The 14,334-nt window shown below is 59.3% G+C and overlaps 2 protein-coding genes across 4 annotated transcripts in view; both read left to right on the forward strand.

Moving 5' to 3' along the window:
• The window catches only part of LOC142826092 (general transcription factor II-I repeat domain-containing protein 2A-like), a 293,839-nt gene that overhangs the window by 28,835 nt on the left and 250,670 nt on the right, over nucleotides 1–14,334 (forward strand). The gene's annotated exons all lie outside the window — the stretch shown is intronic.
• Nucleotides 723–10,772, forward strand: LOC102450629 (zinc finger protein RFP-like). The gene is made up of 9 exons (XM_075918517.1): nucleotides 723–761; nucleotides 881–1,132; nucleotides 1,400–1,495; nucleotides 2,313–2,447; nucleotides 2,810–2,832; nucleotides 3,558–3,670; nucleotides 4,406–4,426; nucleotides 4,708–4,734; nucleotides 8,962–10,772. The coding sequence occupies exons 1-9, from the start codon at nucleotides 723–725 to the stop codon at nucleotides 9,519–9,521; spliced, it is 1,266 nt and encodes a 421-aa protein (XP_075774632.1). The 3' UTR covers nucleotides 9,522–10,772.

Raw genomic sequence — 14,334 nt, forward strand, 5'->3', positions numbered from 1 at the left:
GAACACCCTGTGGGGGGGCAGCCCTGACTTAGCCGCTGGGGGACACTGGCCCCCAAATGGGACCCTGGCTCTGCTGATGGTTAATGAGGGGGCGAGTCACGGGCCTCAGCAGCCCCCCAGTATTATTGGGGCAAAGGGGAACAGAATTTGATTGTGAAACAGGAGTAAATGGGGGGGATTAATCCCACTGCCCCTTCAGGGTCCCTCCCCAGTCCCTGCTTGCTGTAGGGGACACAGTCCTTCAGCTCCTGCCTACGCCTGTAAACGGGAGCAGCGCCGGCTTCTGGGTGCCCTAAGAAACCCCTGGCCCTGTAGCATCAGAGAGACTAGCAAAAAATCTGGAGAGTGTCATGAGCTTCCGTGGCACAGCCCACTGCCTCAGACAGCAAACACGGAGCAGTGGGCGGTGCCCATGAAAACTCGTTGATTTTTAAGCTTCTTTTAGTCACAGACTAACACGGCTCCCCCTTTTCACCAGGCAAGGTTCTGTGTGTCTGTAACTGCCTGGGAGTTTTCTTAGGTAGCTTGGTGCTTGTTTGGGGCATTTCTGAGGGTCTGACTTCTGTGGCGGTTTTTTAATTTCTGCATTTCCATCCAGCAAGTGTGATTGGCTCCGAGTTGTACAACCTGCTTAGAAAAAAATAAAGCAGCTTGAACAGGCTACGCTGCTTCCTCTAATTGGGAAGCAAAACCAACCTGCAGGGCAGGGTTGCAGAGGGGCCATGGCTTCTGGGAACCTGGCCAGGAGCTTCCAGGATGAGGTGACATCTGCCTGGAGTATTTCACAGACCCGGTGTCTATCGAGTGTGGGCACAACTTCTGCTGGGCCTGCCTCAGCCAGTGCTGGGGGGAGTCGGAGCCCAACTTCTCCTGCCCCCAGTGCAGAGAGACTATCCCAGAGAGACACCTGCGGCCAAACTACCAGCTGGGGAACCTCGTGGAGCTGGTGAAACGCCTGCGGCTCCCGTCAGGGCCAGCGCCCGAGGGGCAGCCAGGGTGCGAGAGGCACCAGGAGGCCCTGAAGCTCTTCTGCCAAGAGGATCAAGCCCCCATCTGTGTGGTGTGCGACAGGTCCCGGGCTCACTGCGCGCACACGGTGGTGCCCATCGAGGAGGCTGCCCAAGACTGCAAGGTAGGGACCAGACTTACGGGACAATTTCTCTGCAGCGCCAGAGCCCCCTGCGTGTTCTGACCTGCTCTGGGTAGAGCCAGGGGCCTGCCTGGGAACACGACCCAGCCACATGGAGCTGGGCCAGGCCCAGCAGTGCTGCTGGGCAGTTACCAAGGGCTGGAGAGGGGGGGGCCTGCTCCCCCTGCCTCACTGCTCCGTGGCGCTGTTCTTGCTGGGCACGAGCCAATGGCTCCAAGCAGCCCCCAGAGCCGCTGTCTGTGTTTGCAGGAGCAAATCCTGAGCCGCCTGCAGCGTCTGCGGGAGGAGAGAGACGCGCTCCGGGGCCTGGAATCCGACTGGGACGAGGAGAGCGAGAGGCTCCTGGTAGGTGCCCGGTCCTGCCCAGCCGCTTTGCATGGTGGGGGAGGAGCAGTGACAGCATCAGGCGGGTCTCTGTGCTGGCTGGTGTCTGGGTCCTTCAGAAGGTTAAAGGGTTTCCAGGGTTAATGCAGGGACACAGCTCAGGGTCACTTCAGTGTGGGGCGGCCTCCGCTCACAGCTACCTGGTATAAATCAAGAGTGACTCCACTGGGGTTCAGGTCAGGCTCCTCTGTTACCCTGGTGCTAGTTCCCACTGGAGTCGGTGGGGTTTGGGTCAGACTCTTGGGGGACGCTGGTGTTAGTTCCCACTGAGGTCAGTGAGTTCACCCCAGGCTGGCTGGGAGCAGCCTCTGGCTCTGCCTTTCTCCCATGGGGGGCAGGGGTGAGGCCTGTCAAACTGCTCTGTGTGCCCAGATGTGGCAGGGTCAGGCTGAGGGGAGATCTGTGCTGACCCCCAGGTGTGAGTGTCAGACACTCCAGGGATGCCAGCAGCTGGCTTGGGCCCCATTTCCCACGGCCTGGGCTGCACCTCAGTCTGTTGGTGCAGTGATGGGGGTTGGGGTGATTTTCGGTGACATTTTTGCCCTGGGACAAGCCCTGGGCCAGGCCCAGCCGGCCGGGCAAAGACACCGAGTGAAACGCTCCCTGCAGCTCGGACAAGGCCCTGCCACTTCTCACGGCCCCACTCACCCGTGACTCGGCCCCGCCCGCTCTGCGCCCCCAGAGGCAGACGGACGTGGAGCGACAGCTGGTGGGCTGGGAGTGCAAGCGGCTGCGGCAGTTCCTGGTGGAGTGAGAGCGCCTCCTGCTGGCCTGACTGGGGGAGCTGGACGAGGAGATTGGGAGGAGGAGGGAGGAACACGCCGCCCGCCTGGGCGAGGAGATTTCCCGGCTCAGTGCCCTGATCTCAGAACTGGAGGAGAAGTATCGGCAGCCGGCGCTGGAATTGCTGCAGGTGAGACGGGGGGGTCAGACACGCCTGGAGCCCAGTGCAGGGAGGGGTGCCCCTGAGTCACTGGGGGCTCACAGGGTAACTCTGGGGGGGGAGCAGGGCCCGGGGTGGCTTCAGGGCCGGGGCCCCAGGACTGCAGAGAGGCAGGAGTTTGAGCCATTGGGAAGACTGGTGAAAAGCTGCCCCCCTCCCCCCCGTGCAAAGCAGCTGGTGAAAAGGGCTTGGCTCTCCCTAGCACAGCCCTTCAGTGGGTCTCCCACCTGGGGGAGCAGCCTGTGGGGCAGGGGAGCAGTGTGACCTCTGAGGGGTAGGGGCCGGGCTGGGCCATGGGCAGTGACTCTCTGCTCTGTCTCCTTCCCCTCTAGGGTGTGAGAAGCGCCGTGAGCAGGTACGTCCGGGCTCCATCTGCCCCTCACCCCCTGTCATGCTGGAGCAGGCTCAGAGCCCAGGCAGTGACTCCAGCCCCAGCCCCCCACAATGGGCCTGTCTCACCCTCTGAACCCTGCCTCCTCTGTACCCACCGCCCTGGGGCCACTGCCGGGGTGTGATGCACCCTTGGAGGGGACTGCCCCACAGCTCTGGGCTGGGGAACCTCTCTGGGACCTGGCTGGTTCAGGGGGGTTATTAATAGAGCTGAGGCTGGTCATCCCAACGGCCCAGCTGGGACCCGGCCCCAGCTTTGGCATGGCCCATGGAGGGCCTGTGGGGAAAGAGCCAAGTGTCCCAGGCCAGGCCTCGGGGAGGTGGGAGTTTCCTCATCCGGAGCCCCCACCCCATGGAGAGTGACCCGGCCCCTGGGGGCTGAGCGGAGAAGCTGAGGAGTGTCTGGGCCTGGAGAATGGGCCCCTCTCTCAGCCCTGGGAGCGGCCCAGCCAGGTCCTAGGGGGGCACATGGGCCAGGCCAGGTGTGTGGGAGCTGGGCCTGGTGCTGCCCGGGCTGTTTTCCCTCTGGCTGGAGAGAGGCCCCCAGGCCTGGCCTGGCAGGAAAAACCCCCCTGAGCATCCAAGGTCCGGGCCCTGTGAGCTCTGCCTGTGGCCCAGCTCCCACCTGCTCCCCTGTCTGGCTTTGAGGGGCTGAGGCAGGAGGCCAATAACGCCCCTGTGTCTCTGCAGGGGCGAGGAGGCGACGTCGCCGCATCCAGCGCCCAAGTGCCCGGAGCTGGAGCGGAGAATCCGGGACTTCCCAGGAGAGAACAGTCTCCAGGGGGCCGTGACGGGATTCCTGGGTACGGGGCGGCGCTGCTGGGGGCTCCTCTCTCACTCTATGCAGGTGTGGGGAGGGGCGTGGAAAGGCCCAGCTGGGTCCCTGAGGCCCCAGGGTCTGCTCCTGGGGGGCTGGCGGGTTCCTGGGCAGGGGGAGCTGCACTGAGCAGAATGGCAGGATCCCAGAGGGACGTGGATGGTGGAGAACAGGCGCAGGAAGTGAAGGTGCCTCCCCCGCTGCCCCGGTCCCTGTGGCCGCCCCCTCCTGCTGCCAAGCAGAGTCCCCCAGCCCAGCCTGCGCGAGCCCAGGGGCAGGGAGGGTTTCTGGGGACGCTGGGAGCTGGTTGCCATGGGAGACGACGTCACAGACTCAGGACCCGAGTCCCAGCTCCCTGGACGTTCACGGAGCCTCCCTAACTGACACCAGCCGCACGCCTGGGCCCGGTGTCTGAACCCCTTGGGCCAGACGCTCAGAGCTGGGTAGGTGCCCAGTGAGTCACACAGGGGCCTGGCGGGAGTTTCAGCAGCCCCGGAGCAGCTTGGGCCCCGAACTCCCACTGGTGCCCATAGGAGTTGGGCACCACCCCTGTGGGGGTGCATGTGAAATCCCAGGGGCTGTGTGGCTGGGGGTGGAAACATCTGAGAGAAGCTGGCTCTGGGGCCTTGCTCCCCAGGACCCTCTGGCAGCGCGGGGCAGAGCTGGGCCGTGAGCCCTGGGCACTGCCCCCCCACTGACGGGTTTTTCTTTTCCCTTCCAGGGGCGCTGGCTGCGGAGAGAGGTGAGGATCCTGGGGTGCTGCCCTAGCGCCGGGCACAGCAGCTTCTGGGAGCCTGTTCCCCCACCTGGAGAAGCCCCATGGCTGGGCGGGTGTGAGGGAATCGGCGCAGGGGGGAGTCCAGCCGGGGAGCATGGGACAGAGCAGCCGAGGGGAGTCAGAGGCTGTGGGGAGCCAGGGCAGAGCTGGGGGTGGTGGAAGGAGCCAGGACATCCCTGCTCCCGCTCCGGGGGGCTCTGCGGTGGGAATTCTCACCTCTCTCTCTCCCTCTCTGCTTGTTCCAGGACTCAGGCGAGCCCGAGGATTCGCAGGTAATTGGCTTTGCACTGGTGTCGGTGACGCCATCTCCCGCTCTGGGGAGTGACTGGCTCCCGGAAGCCCCCCCTCCCCCCCCCCCCCCCGCCTCCGGCACTGTGCCAGTGCTTCAGGCCTAGGAGATGGCCCGGCCCTTGGGAGAGCAATAACACCAGACCCTTGGGCTCACCCCAGTGCAGGGACCCCACAGGCAGGGGCTGGGAGTCGGGGGGCCTCACACACCCTGCTGGCAAAGCTGGATCCTGGGGAGGGGCTGGGGGGTGTTATGGAGCCGGGTTGTGACTCCAGAGCTAAGGCCAGGAGCCGCTTCTCACCTGAACCCTCTCATCCCCCCTCGGTCTGGGGCAGGAAGCGGCTTCCTGGCAGGGTCCCCTTGGCGCTCTGCAGCCTGGGGAGAAAACTCCGGGCGTGTCCAGCCAGTGGGGCTAGGCCCAAGGCAAATCCAGGGTCTGTCTTTGGGCCCTGTCTCCTGTTTAATTCAGCTTCATTTTTGCACACGAGGTTTTTGCGCAAAAAGGCACCATCTAAACATCTCCTTTTATGCAACAGTCTCTTGTGCAAAAAGCGGCTGCTCGTTAATTATGCAAATGAGGTGTGGCAGTATTCCATGCTTTGCCTCATTTCCATATTTCTTGCACAAAACAGCGCAGTAGCCAAGGGGTTTGTCTGCTCGGCCCAGGGCAGTGAGTCTCCAAGCCAGGGGGAGCACACAACAGAGGGGTGGCTGTGTCAGCACAGGCCGGGCGCAGGCCCTGATACCTGGGGGGGCTCAGTAGAGAAGGTCGTGTGAGAACAGCCCCCAAGCTCTTCAGGGCTATTTAGTGCTGGGGCACGAACCCCATAACCAGTGTCTGCCCCTCCCGGCTCTGGCACGCGCTGCCCGCCTGTGTAGCCAAACCTGCCATGTCTGCAGAGCCTGGTGTGAGACCCCCAGCACGTCTGCCTCCGGGCTGGACGAGGGGAGCCAGGAGGGTGTCTGGGGCAGTTGCTAGCTGCCCCCCTGGGCTCTGGGAGGGGCTCTGTGGCCAGTGCCGGTGCTAGGAGATGCCGGGGCAGCGGCAGAGGGTCTGTGCCGCTCACAGGGCCCAGGGGACACGTCGCTCTGGGCAGAGAGTTCAGGCTGGAGCCGAGTCTCTGGCAGCCCGGTCTGTGGGCTGAGATCAGGGCTGGGGGGATTTTCCTGGCCAGGGCACATTTCACAGCTCGTGAGGGAGCCACCAGAGGGAGCCACTCTGGAGTGTCCAGCTGGTGCCCTGAGCCCAGCCTGCCCATCGCCACAAGGGGCTGGGGCTGGGGACAGTCCCTCCCTGCCAGTCACTGGTCCAGGGCGCCTCAGCTGCCCAGAGTCCAGCCCCCAGCCCCAGCGACCTGCAGTTACTGACCCATAACTCAGTGAGGGGAGGGGCACGGCCCCGGGACAACAGTGTCTGAGGCCGTGGGAGCCGGGTTCCCTTGCACTGATGCAGCTGCCCCCGTGCAAACCCCCAGTGCAACCACATGGGTGTGAACTGGGACTGGCCCCCAGGTGAAGGGGGCAGGAAGTGGAGAAATGGCCACTCCCTCATACTCCACTCATTGGCAACAGCCCATTGGTTTGCAGTTGCACCCCCCTCCCATCCCCTGCTGCCCTGCCCCTCCTTTCAAGTAGGAATAAGGGATCTTGCGGAAAAGGGTTTATTTTCCGCAAGATCCCGTCTAGACTGGCGCTTTTCTCCGGCAAAACCCCGAGCCGGAAAAAAGCGGCAGCCATGTTCATGCAAATGCCGTGGGGGATATTTAAATCCCCCGCGGAATTTGCAATTCCAAAGTGTCTCATTAGCATCCCTTTTCCGGAAAGGGGTGCCAATGTAAACACAGCCTTGGTGTTGAGAGATCCCCTCCCCCAGGCAGGCCCAGCCCAGCCCTGCTGCTGCCCGTCACTCAGACACTAAAAGGGTCCCAACATTTCCTGGCCCCACATGGCACCTCAGTGGTTTGTGCCCAGCCCCAGGCAGAATGGATCCCGGGCAGCCCAGCTCTGGGCCAGGCCCCAGGCAGGGCAGGCGTGTCCCTGGCAATACAGGCTGGGCCTGGTGGCTCCCTCACGAGCTGTTGGAGGTGGGAGGCTCACTCGCCCTACTTACAAACTAGTGGGTTGGCAGCCAGACTAGCCCCACCGGCATAAACAGCAGCCGGGAGAGCTCGTCCGGGCCCTGCTGACACACCCGCCCTGCGCGCTCAGGGGAGAGTCAGGAGCTGCCCAGCGGATCAGCAGAGCGTTCACATGGCCACAGCCCGTGTGTCTCCTGGGCGCGCCGCAGTGCACGTCATAAAATGTATTCCGCACACGGCTAGGCACAGTTGGAGGGAGCACTGGTGTACACCCCCCGGGGGTCCTAGGGAAATCCCGGCTGGAACCTGCCCCTCCCTTCACCCCCCTCTGTCCTCATGGTGCCTGTTCCTCTTGCCCCCATGGTCTCCCTACTGCCCTTCTCATCTGCCCCTCCCCTTCCCTCTCACAGCATCAGCCTGTCCCCTCCCTCCCCCACCCCGACACCTTCCCATCCTTCCCCTGCTCCTCCTGCCCTTTCCCTTCACTGTCTCCCCTTGGCCCCTGATAGCCCAGGTGCCTGCTCCTCCCCCTGCCCCATTGCTGCCAGCCCGTCTGCTCATCCTCTGCCCCCCATTCTTTACCCCTCCCCTGGTACCTCTCTAGCCCCCTGGCTCCACCCTTCCCTCACCTCCCCACCCACTGAGGATCAAACTGTCCATCCCATCCCCATCTGCCCTGGTGCCTTGCCCATCCCTGTCCCCTGACATTTACTCTCCCTTGCTCTCCCCTTGGTGCTTCCGCTTTTTCCTCCTGCCCTGCTCCCTCCCCTCAGCACAAGCCCGTTTCCTCTCCCCACCCTCACCCCTGCTGCCTGCCTCCTCCCCTCACACTCCTTCCACCTTCCCCTTAGTTCTCCCCTGCCCCTGTCCTCTGTGTCCCGATCCTGCACCTCTCTTCCCCCTCCAGCCCCTGGTACCAGCCCCTCTGGTCACTGCTTCTCTGCCTCCCTGAGGCCCCTCTCTGCCTTCACCTCCGTCAGAATCATAGAACTGGCAGGGACCTCGAGAGTCATCGAGTCCAGTCCCCTGCCCTCATGGCAGGACCAAGCACCATCCTGACCAGCCCTGACAGGTGTGTGTCCAACCTGCTCTTCAATATCTCCAGGGGTGGAGACTCCACAACCCCCCAGGCAACTTATTCCAGTGTTTCACCACCCTGACAGGCAGAAAGTTTTTCCTCATGTCCAACCTCAACCTCCCTTGCTGTAGTTTCAGCCCATTGCTTCTTGTCCTGCCCTCAGAGGCCAAGGGGAACAATTTTTCTCCCTCCTCCTGTGACACCCTTTTAGATACTTGAAAACTGCTCTCATGTCCCCTCTCAGCCTTCTCCTTTCCAAACTAAACAAGCCCAATTCCTTCAGCCTCCCCTCCTAGCTCATGTTCTCTCGACCTTTCATCATTCTTGTTGCTCTTCTCTGGACCCTCTCCAATTTCTCCACCTCTCTCCTGAAATGTGGACACAAGACTCCAGCTGAGGCCTGATCAGAGCAGAGCGGAAGGACGACTCCTCGTGTCTCACTCACAGCGCTCCTAGGAATCTGCCTCCCTGGTGCCTGCTCTTCCCTTTGCCCCTCGGCCTGCTGGGGGTCTCCTCCCTGGGCCTCCTTTTGGGTCCTGTGGTGTAGGCCCCACCCCATCTCTGCCGCACTGGTGCCCACATCTCCTCCCCCCTCTGCCTCCCTAGGGCCTGCCCTTCCCCACACCCCTCTGTCTGCCCCTGTGCCCTTCTACCCCCTGGTGTCCACCCCTCCCTCTGCCCTCCTTACATCTGCCCCTCCCCCCCAGCCCTCCTGGGGACTGCCCCTCCCCTCACCCTTCTGTCCCCTTGTGCCTGCTACTCTTGCCCCACATTGGCCCTATGGTTGCTCTCTGCCCCATCATTTGCCCCTCCCCTTTCCTCTCCCAGCATTACCCTGCCTCTCCCCTCATTGACAGCTTCCCATCCCTCCCCCGCTCCTCCTGCCCTTTTCCCACTCTGTCTCATCACCGGCAGAGGGGCCCTGACTCCCCTCAGACAATAACACCCCCCCGCACAGCGATTAACGGGGGGGGGGGGGGGGGCAGGTTAATTTCCCCCTGACCCCAGGGACCCGCCCCTGCCCCCGGCCCTGACTCTGTGACTCTCTCCCCAGTGGACGTGACACTGGATCCAGACACGGCAAATTCCAAACTCGTCCTGTCTGAGGATCGGAAAAGTGTGAGACTTGGAGACACGCACCAGGATCTGCCCGACAACCCCGAGAGATTTGACCCTTGTATCTTTGTCCTGGGTGCTGCAGGCTTCATAGGCAGGAGGTGTTACTGGGAGGTGGAGGTGGGAGACAAGACAGGCTGGACTCTGGGGGTTTGCAGGGAATCTGTGAACAGGAAGGGGAAGGTCATATTCACACCTGGGAACGGATACTGGGCCGTGTGGCTGAGGGACGGGGGATACAAGGCCTGCATCTCCTCCCCGACCCCCCTCCCCGTGAGCACCAGGCCTAGGCGGGTGGGGGTTTTCTTGAACTACGAGGCGGGTGAGGTCTTGTTTTACAATGTGACTGACAGGTCCCATCTCTTCACCTTCACCGGCACCTTCTCTGGGACGCTGCGCCCTTTCTTCTGTCCCGGTCTCAACGCCGGGGGCACCAACGCGGCTCCCCTGACCATCTGCCCGGTGCCGGCCCTGGCGGGAGGGAATCCTTGCCCCTGACAGTGACCCTGCGGCACCGACTGGCCCTTCCTCCCAGGGGCAGGGCTTGGATACTGCAGGTACCTGGATGTTTTGTGCCAACCAGTCACTGCCCCTTTCCCTTTGCAACTGGAGCTTCCACTGGAAAACCGGACACCTGGCAGCCCAGCCCAGGCTGGGTGAATGGGACCCCCTGGCTGGAAGGAGCCAAGGCTGCTTTCCATCCCCTGTCCCGGGTTTACTGCACCCAAGCACAGGGTGAGGCTGGTAAGAAACACGGCCAGACAGTGGGTGGGGTTTGCTGCCCTCACCTTGCCCCATCCCCTGGGCCAGGGTGCGCAGATGGTACGGGACGGGGGAGGGGACCTCACTTCTCTGTTTTCTACTGCTGTGAAATCTCAATGTCAAACATGAAAGAAAAAATGTCTTCTAATTTAGAAGCCTGTCACTGTAACAAGGTGTCAGCACAACATTTTCCTTTAAATTTCAACAGTTTTTTTTATTAAAAATCAATTTTTAGAAATGGAATTATTGACCTTTTTCTTCCCTCATGTCTATATCAACATCTGACAGGTTTACATTTGTATATATCGTGTGTATTTCAGCTGTGGCACTTGAAGAAATCCAAAACATTTCACTGAACCCAATTCATTATGGCATTGTCCAACTGTTCAGTGACAATGTCCATGTGTCATAACCAGCACAGCGACACATGTGTGTGACTCTCCCTCACTCTCATCTTGATTGGCTCTCTCTAGACAGCAGAGCACATACACCCCATACAGCGCTGCACCTTTGAACATTCATAGGTGAAAAAACATAGAACGAATTAACCAATCTCGTTTGTAACATTCTTTGAACTTCTGGCTGCATTAATTCCTGCGATTTTCAACTTTCTAGCCACATATCATTGGTAATCAAGATATAGCCCCTCCCTGCTCCTGCATCATTTAATATCACTCCTTCCTCAGTCTGCCATCCTGCCTTCCTCGCCATAGAAATCTCTGCTGCAATATCCTCTTTTGTTTATTTTTCTGTAGAAATATTATTTGCAGTCAGTGTCCACTGTTGATTTCAGAGCAGCATTGGGCTCTTCATGTCCTTGGTTTTAAAAACACAACAAATACAGTTTGGTAAAGAAACAGAGAAGGGATCCTTTTACCGAGTCTTCACAGATTAACTTAATTGTATTAACGGCGCTGGCATGTACTGACTCATAACATGGAGTGTGGTGAAGCTTTCTTCCCAGGCATAAAGCAACTGAAAAGATGATATTTTTGTTTGTCATACATTTAGGGGATGTCTGCACAGCAGTGTTATTTCAGAATAACTGACTTTATTTCGAAATAACACGCGCATTGCAACAGCGAGCCGTTATTTTGAAGTAATGTCGACCTAGGGGGACCGTGTCTCTCATGGTGGTGGTTTGCTAGGCCAGTGTGGACACCTCAGGCGTTAGAGGCGTGGGATCCAATTCACTGCGCAGTCACAGGCCAGGGTAGGCGAGGCCGAGCTGGTTATTGCAAGGGCCACAATGAGATTTACTTGTCCTCAGAAAATATACCCTGCACTCGAAGGGGTGGTCTACCCTGGCCGAGGGACAGCGCTGAAAAATGCCGGGCAGCGTTCCCTCTAAGGTGTGCGCCAGTACAGCCACACACAAAAAATGACCCACCCACCCCACCTCCACAGAGGTGAGTGACGTGCTCTGGTGGGTGGGGCCTGCTCTGGTCTCTTGGAGAGGGTGCCGTGGGGGGTGCAGGGCTTTCTCTGGTAACATCCTGCATGTTGTGGCCACATGGCAGGGGGAGGTGGGGAAAGGGCCTGTGCCGAGGCCACGTGGTGAGGAGGGCTTGCTCTGGAGGCTGAGGCTTGCTTTGGGAGCTGGCCACTGCCACGTGGCTGGGGGGAGGCTGCTCCAGTGGGGAGCCAGGGCCTGCCACATAGTGGGGGCCACAGCCTGATCTGAGGGCCTGCTGCAGTCATGTAGCATACGGATGGGGTAGGCAGGATCTGCTCTGGCAGCCAGGGCCCTGGTCTGGTGGCTGGAGGCCTCCACCAAGGCCAGGGGTGGGGGGATGGGGAGGCTGCTCCAACGACTAATTCCAACACTTTCCCAGGGCTGGAGCTGGGCTGCGGTGCAGCTGCTCCTGGGGCTGTGCCCTCCCACCCCCCCGTACCTCTTCTCTCAGAGCCCCCTGGCTCCCAACTCTCTCCCCTCCAACTTTCTCCCCCAGGTGGGAGCTCACAGCCTAGGGCATCCTAGGAGTTTGCTGGGAGGCTTCCCCAGCCAGGCTGAGTCGGCTCTCCTGCTCCCTGGGTGAGAGGAGTCACCGCATGGTCAGCTCAGCTCTAGCGGTGAGTTCGGGGCTGCTGCCTGCTGTGTGGGTCTGGATGCTGGGCTAGGAGGTTATAGTTTGAATTTTGGTGCAGTTGTGTGGCCTGCACCTTGAGCCCTGCACCCCTTTGTGGTGAGGGGAAATTCTGGGACCGAAGCAGCCTGGTTCCTGCCTGAAGAGGATCCCTGCGAGAAGAGAGCAGCCCCTCTGCAGTGACCGAGTCATCTCTCAACCTGAGGTCATTCATAGAGTGTGTGAGTGCAGCAACTCAGCCTGGCTGGGGAAGCCTCCCAGCAAACTCCACAAACTGGGACTCAACAGTGGAGACATAACACCCAGCTGAGGGATCCTGCCTTCCGGTCCCTAGAGGCTAGTTCTCAGGGGGAACCCTGCATGCAGGCCTGGGGTTCACTAGCTCCCACACAGCCAGCTTCCCCTTCCCTGGCTGGCTCCAGACTCCCGCCCACAATGGTCTCTCCTTCCCCCTGGGAAGGGCATCTCACTCCCTATGGGTTGCCGGGAAGACTCTGTCCCTGGTAGGGAGGGGGAGCCAAGGCAAACTCAGAGCCTCTCCCTGAGCTGCCAGCAGACAAGGCCCTGGGAATCTAAGTCATCTCCTTGGGGTTACAGATGTGTTTGGATAATCTCATGTGACCTTACCTGGGGCCAGCCAGCTAAGCAGGAGGGACAGGGCAACGTTTCTCCTTCCTCTGCCGGGGAGGGAGCCAGCTCATTGCCATGAGCCCACACACAGCTGGGGCAGGGTCTGGAGAGGTGACGCAGCTGAATGGCAGAAACAAGGAGAGCAGAGTGTCAGCTACCAGCTGAGAACCTCAAGCATGTGGCAGTGTGATGGTGCCATAGTGGAAGGGGCAGGGTTCCGGATTTTACGTCCTATAAGCTGAGTTCCAATCTCAGTGGGGCTTGCTAGTGAAATGTTGGCTTGTGTCAATCCTTGAGAATTGATCTTCTTGCCCCTCTCACTCAATTCTACATTCTCGATGTAAGGACTTTGGAGAAAACTCTATTCCAGTGGTGCAATGGGTCAGTGCACAGTACTTATAAGGCAGTGCGCATAGGAGACATGCTCAGGATGTGAGTTCAAACCTCACCTGGAGCAGTGGTTTTCAGTCCCTACTGGGCTGTCCCCTTCCATTGAACTCTGTAGGAGCTGGGATTCCAACTCAGAGGAGACTGTCAGTCAAAATTCCCCCTTCACAGATTATGGCCTCATCAGAGTGAATGGTGGGTGGCCAGGATCTAAGGCCAAGTGGTCTCCAGGGTCTTGTTGCCCATCTTCTCCCCTTACCTGTCATCAGCAGCAGATGCTGTCCCTTTCAGCCATTGGGTCAGCTCTGGCAGGGAGGCAGGAAATGGGACAAAGGAGCCAGACAAGCTGAGGGAGGTGGGAAATTCTGATCTCTGCATCTCCCCATGTGAGGGTTTGTCTACACGTCATTCCTCTTCCCAGAGAGCAATGCAAATTCAGCTGAGTGACATTGCAAATGAAGTGGGGATTTGCATAATCATGTCTGGCCGCTATTTCGAAATATGCTAGTTTGAACTAACAGGCGCTGTCTAGACACAGTTCTTTGGAAAGAAAACCCTTCTTTCAAAATCACCCTTACTCCTTATGAAATGAGGTTTAAGGGTTAGTTCTGACGAAGGGTTTTCTTCCACAATAAGCGTATCTCAACAGCGTTTTGTATTGCAAAATAAAGTATTTTGAAATAGCACCGGTCTGTGAATATGCAAATGAAGTGCAGGATATTTAAATCCCAGCTTCATTTACAATTTTGAGTGTCTACATTTGCATCCCTCACAGAGTCTCTGGGCGCTGACACTCCCAGAGAATCACAAGGGCACTTGGCACTGCCGGAGTTCCAGCAATTGCAGTCAGAGCCCTGCCTTGCCAGTGCCAGGCACAGCAGCCTCTGCACCTGCTCCAGGTTTCCTTCTTCCCAACATTCCTCCCCAATCAGCCTTTTCATGAACCAGCAGTTCCATGGGTGGCCAGGGGAGGCCTCTCCTGTCTCCCAGAAGGGGACAGGAAAACATGAACAAAGGCTACAACAAGGCACCACTGGGATTTGAACCCAGGATCTTCTACTTACGAGGCCGATGCTTTAGCCACCTAAGTCATGGTGCCCTTCTTGACTACATTCCCCACTATAGAACTTTTCCAGGATAACTTTTGTATCTGGGAAAAACTCTGCCCTGTCCATGGAACAGGTCAACTTTTTCAGATCAGTTTCCAAAAAAGTGGGCGTGTTCTTTCGGAAGCCCTGTATTCCTCATTTTATTAGGAATAAGGACTCTTCTGAAAGAGGAGGTTTTCCCCGCATTTGGGCCCGTGTAGAATGGGGCCTGAGTGCTGCTGGTTTGTCCATGTTGGCCCGTCTACAAGTGTCAGGGCCAGTGCTCCCCCAAGCGAGTGGCATCGCAGAAGAACCCAGGAGCACAGGGGAGCTTCCCATGCAGAAGGACCCCTGAGC

The sequence above is a fragment of the Pelodiscus sinensis genome, unplaced genomic scaffold, assembly GCF_049634645.1.
Source record: "Pelodiscus sinensis isolate JC-2024 unplaced genomic scaffold, ASM4963464v1 ctg46, whole genome shotgun sequence".
Taxonomy (NCBI): Eukaryota; Metazoa; Chordata; order Testudines; family Trionychidae; genus Pelodiscus; species Pelodiscus sinensis.